General features: G+C 35.8%; 1 protein-coding gene across 1 annotated transcript in view; it reads right to left on the reverse strand.

The window, feature by feature from the left end:
* The window catches only part of LOC102680478 (probable G-protein coupled receptor Mth-like 1), a 151,194-nt gene that overhangs the window by 144,463 nt on the left and 1,683 nt on the right, over positions 1-5,048 (reverse strand). The window contains exons 2-3 of the mRNA XM_006616286.2: positions 3,677-3,949; positions 645-880 (exon numbers count right to left, since the gene is read on the reverse strand). Of these exons, the coding sequence (XP_006616349.1) occupies positions 645-880; positions 3,677-3,949 (509 nt within the window). The remainder of the gene's footprint in view (positions 1-644; positions 881-3,676; positions 3,950-5,048) is intronic.

A 5,048-nucleotide genomic window follows, 5' to 3' on the forward strand; every position in this document is an offset into this window, starting at 1 on the left:
CGTTTATCCAATTGTCCAATTAGGATCACTTAATATTTTTAACATGTTCCCGTTTTTTTAGTAAAATTGAAAAAAAAACGATATTTTGATGACTAAAATATCATTATATTTATAGAATTCGGAAATTAAAAATTTGGAATAATTACTTTCTACAAGTAGATAGTAATAAATTAATTGTCAACGAAAGTCTCTTTAAATAGTCAAGGATAATTTCCCATTTATGACATAGTTAAATTTTCATACGTGATCCTAATTTAGTGACAAGGGGCTGTATTAGACATGATTAAACGTCGCAATTACTCTAATTCCAACGAGTATACTCAACCGTTATACGGTGTCTCTAATATGATATCGTGCAGAAAATACGGCACATCCTGTTGCAACGAAATGCACCGGCATAATTTCATCTAATTTTATCATTCCAACTACCCTTCCACGTAAAAAAAAAAATGTCCTTCGATACCGCGGATAATATAATACCTCGCTACGTGATTCTAGAAATATCCTATCCCGTGGTTCATTTAGATTTAATCTCCGTGATAACGCCACGATCATGGAGGAACGACACGATCGATAGGTCGAGGGATAAGCGCGGTTAGGTATAAAAGAGCGATAAAAGTTTATCGTAAAACACAATGACTCACCGAGCGCTTTACAGCTTACACCGTGAAGGGAGTCTCCGGCGAGTTGAATGATGGCCATGAGAAGATCACCGAGCATCAGGCAGGTGACATGATGAGTCTGGCAGCGCCAATGCAGAACGTGATGAGAGGCTGGCAGCAGCCAACCGGCGGCCAACGTGGCTGCCAGAAAGACCACGCTAATGATGAAGCCCACGGGATACAAGGTGAACCTGATGTCGGCCGCTTGCATTATAGGTCTGAAAAGTTTTCAAACCAGAACGATTTCTTTTTAATCAGTTAGTTTGATTCCTTTTGCAATCTATCGATTATAAATTTGAATTGAAAGCAAATATGATTGATAATGATAATTGTACTCTAGATTTTTTAAAAAATAAGAAATTGTAAATTTTATCTCAACTAAAAGCTTTTCGTTACATTATTTACATTTATATTAAAATTAAGGACTTGTAATTAACTAGGACGATTATTGGATATCGATATAGGGGGATCAATATCAAGAAATTAAAAATTATTAGAAATCATTCGGCGACATTGAACGTAACGTTACAGTATGCTATTTCAAACACCGAATCGACATTTTCTATTTCGGTAACATCCTGTTCGTTCCGTGAAACGCGCATTCGTGTCTCAAATTTCGACGTAAATCCATGACCCATTCTCCAGAAACTACGACCGCGCCAGTGAAAGTTTCAGAGAAATCGTTTCTCCGAGTTTCGTGGAGCGATCCAGGCCCACATTCACATCGTCAATCTGGTGTCTCCAACACCAGTTAAAAGGAGAAAAAAAAAAGAAAAAAAGAAAAAAAGAAAGAAAAAAACACCAGACTTTTCCTAGTTAATCAGCGCGTGTAGGCATGCATCGCGTTATGTAGGATATATATTTGAACGGTGCTTTCTACGCGATGGTATTCGCTTTCTTTCTATTTAACTTCCATTCGTAGAATAGATCGAAGTTATTGTACAAGAAGAATATTTTCAATGAAAAGTTGAGGCTAGAAGATAGGAATGCGAATGAGTTTTGCTTGCGAAAGCTTTCCTCTTCGCATGTAAATGATCGCGTTAATCTAGTTTCGAGCGTTGTTTTGCAAATTGCGAGCGAAACCAGCACACACGCGGTTTCCGTGTGTGCAATTTCTATTAACGGCCATCCGTTCCAGAGTGGCACATAGATGAAAAAGAATCTCGAAGAAATCTCCTTTCCGGAATGTGTCTCGTGATAATTAATGTAAGATCAGACTACTTCCTCTTCCGGGGTGTATTCTCACTTTTGCAGTTTGTTTGATGAGGTTAATTATCTTTCCGCTCTGTTTCGTTTCTCGCTTACATGCGAGTTCAAATGGAAGATTAATTTAAGATTTATGCTTTTACTTACAACGCTTGTAAAAATTCTTTTTTAAAAATTTGATTCTATCTATTTTTTCTTTTGGATAAAAATTGACGATTCGTTGATTTTTTTTTTAATTTTTAAAAAATTATTCGGATGAAATATCTTAATTAATCACGATGACAATTCACAAGGAGACTCCTCTACTATATCGCACAGAATCTAATTTCTATCGTATAAAATATCCATATCAAACCTTTCTAAAATCATAGACAGGAACGAAAAACTCGATCAACATTTCTCTTCGTAATCGATACGATAATACACGATACGTATCATCCTCAACGTAAACGGATGACGCGGCGCGCCGAGAGCGCACGGATATGACCTAGAAATTCTTCGAGAGAGGAGTGAAAGTGAGGGACCGACTTTTTCTCGAAGAAACGGCCAACCGAACCTCGTCTCACTCATCGAGCATGCAATTAAGCCGTGCGATAAATCCAGATCGAGGCGGCCGATATCGAGATCGGGCAAAAAGCCGATTCGTGCCTCGAACCTCCAAGTAGGATAGAAACTTGGATCCAGCACGTCCTCTTAAAAAACGAACGATGAATCCAACGATTGTCGATCGATTAAAAAATAAATTTAATAAGAAGAACGGAATTGTAAAACAGATTGTTTTATTGTGATTTTGCGGACAATGCTTCGTTCATTGTTCATTTTTCTTGGATAGGAAAAATTTAGAAGAGTATTCGTGTGTTATGCAGTCATATTTCGTTCGTTAATTTAATTTCGTTTAATGAAGATACGTACGTTGAATTCGTTGCGTTCGTTCTCGAGAAGGAGAGACCGCGAGATAACGAGAGAAAATCGGTTTGTAACGTGGCCGGAAACTAGAGGAAAAATAGCGAAAGATCGATGCGTACCTATGTATTACGTAAGCAGGATTTCAGGAAGTTGGCTTATGTTCAAGAGCTATATTCTTCATTTTTTATTAAGTAATTTTCTACATTTTCTTTTTTTTTTCTTGATACGCGAAAGAAACCAAGTCGTTAATATTTGATATACTAATTTTTTTCACCGTATCAGATTTTTAAATAATCCAAAAAAATTCTAGTTAGCATATTTCCGACTATAAAGTTAAAGAGATTTTGAATAAGAAATTTTGTATAGGAAAATTAATAGATGGAAATTTCGTTCGAATTGTTAACGACCTAGTTCGCTCACTAAGGAAATTCTTTGAGTTATTTAACATTAGACGTGCAAATTAATACGACCTTATTCCAAAGTAAATTAAAATTTCACAAAATAACCTCCATTATTCAATATCTTGTAGACTTAAAAAATACTTGATAAATGCATCTTCAAAACTGCCATAATTCAAAGACCATAATTAAAGGATAAATTTAAAACCTTTACATTGATTTGCACCTCTAATGTAATCACTTTTCCAATATCTCTCTTCTTCTTTCAGATCCTACCTTACAATTTCTATCAAACCTTACAATTTCATTTCCTTATACTATAACCTTTTCAAATATATTTAACCTCCCAATTTCTAAACCTTAAATTTTCATTTCCCTATATTATATCCTTTCCTAATCCAATATTTCAATTTCTATTAAATTTTATTTCCCTATTCCGTACTTTTGATCGTCAAACGATCGACTATACGGACTACGAAACGACGATCAAAGTGTCCAACTCACCTTTGCGATGCGTTCTCGGAGCAAGCGAAGACCTTGGACACGTGATTCAGTTCCTTGATCCTCTCGACGCAGAACTTGCCACTGGGTAAAGTGACTCCGTCGATTTTCAAGCCTCCATCCGGCAACAATACGGCATCTTTCGCATCTCCCAAAATCGTAAAATTGTCGGAACGAGGACACGTTGGGAAACCAGGCACTATATCAACAGAGGCGGATGCATTCGGTAATAAAGGTGTTGGGTTCGCAGCTTCCTTCAGATGGGCGCACGAATGTCTGAAACGATTGGTAAAAATTTTTCCAATACGAGATTTCTGTTTTGTTTCGAAATCATCGATTAAGATGGATTAACGCGAGAGATATAAATGAAGGAAAAGAAACACTGGTGCTAGTAGAAGGTATGATTAATGATGTAGGAACGTAATTTCAGTAAGATGAAATTGAGGTGAAAGGATTAGGTAGCGAGTGTATACAGGTCAGGTGTTAATGAGAGGCGCTTTGGAAATTTATGGACTTTTATTGAGTGGTGGATTGAGCAAGATGAATTGGGTAAGGTTAAGATACATTAAATCGTAAACTCATTGTTTAGAGTAATAAGTTTTTATTGAATATATAAATTGTTTCTTGTGTAAGAGATAATTGACCCGAAGAATTCGATGTATAAATAAAAAAAAGAATGGGTTACTTATTTCTTAAAAATAAATTTAAAAAGTTTTAGCAAGATTCACGATTCAATTTTTTTAATAGAAATCTGTTTTCTACCGTATATTTTAAAATTAATATCAAAATATTTTCAAAATCCTGTTTAGTTATATATAATTCGTAAAATTAAAATAATCAATTTTAAATAATATTCTATAATTTTTAAATAAAAAACAGAATTAAAATATTTGATAAATAGAAAAATATTTATCTGATCCGACTCTTTCGAATTTGCCCAACATCACGATACTTTTAAAAGTTCAAAAAATCGGCAAAGAAGCGTAATAATTTAAGAAAAATGTCGAGTCATTTTTCGTCATGGAATTTCCAAGCATATCGTATGTACACGATGTTCGACGGTGAACGAACAGGTCTCGAGCGAGAAAGAGCAAGCACCCAAACCGCTACCACGAGCCACAAATGGAAAAAGGAACAAGAAGGTGCACATATATCGTAAGCAAGAATTTATCTAGGAAACGCGGTGGCTGGCTGCATAGAATGCCAACAAAGTCCACGGAACGCCCAAGCTTGAGCGATTGGGTGCCCGATTAAAACGAAGCCCGACATTTTTTGTTTACTCGAGCGTCACGCTTGCATCGCAAACAAGGGCTATTTTCCGAGGGAAATGTCCGCGCAACTTTCGAACGAATTTATTTTTTTTTTTTTTTTCCCC

This window comes from Apis dorsata, unplaced genomic scaffold, assembly GCF_000469605.1.
Source record: "Apis dorsata unplaced genomic scaffold, Apis dorsata 1.3 scaffold_256, whole genome shotgun sequence".
Lineage (NCBI taxonomy): Eukaryota > Metazoa > Arthropoda > Insecta > Hymenoptera > Apidae > Apis > Apis dorsata.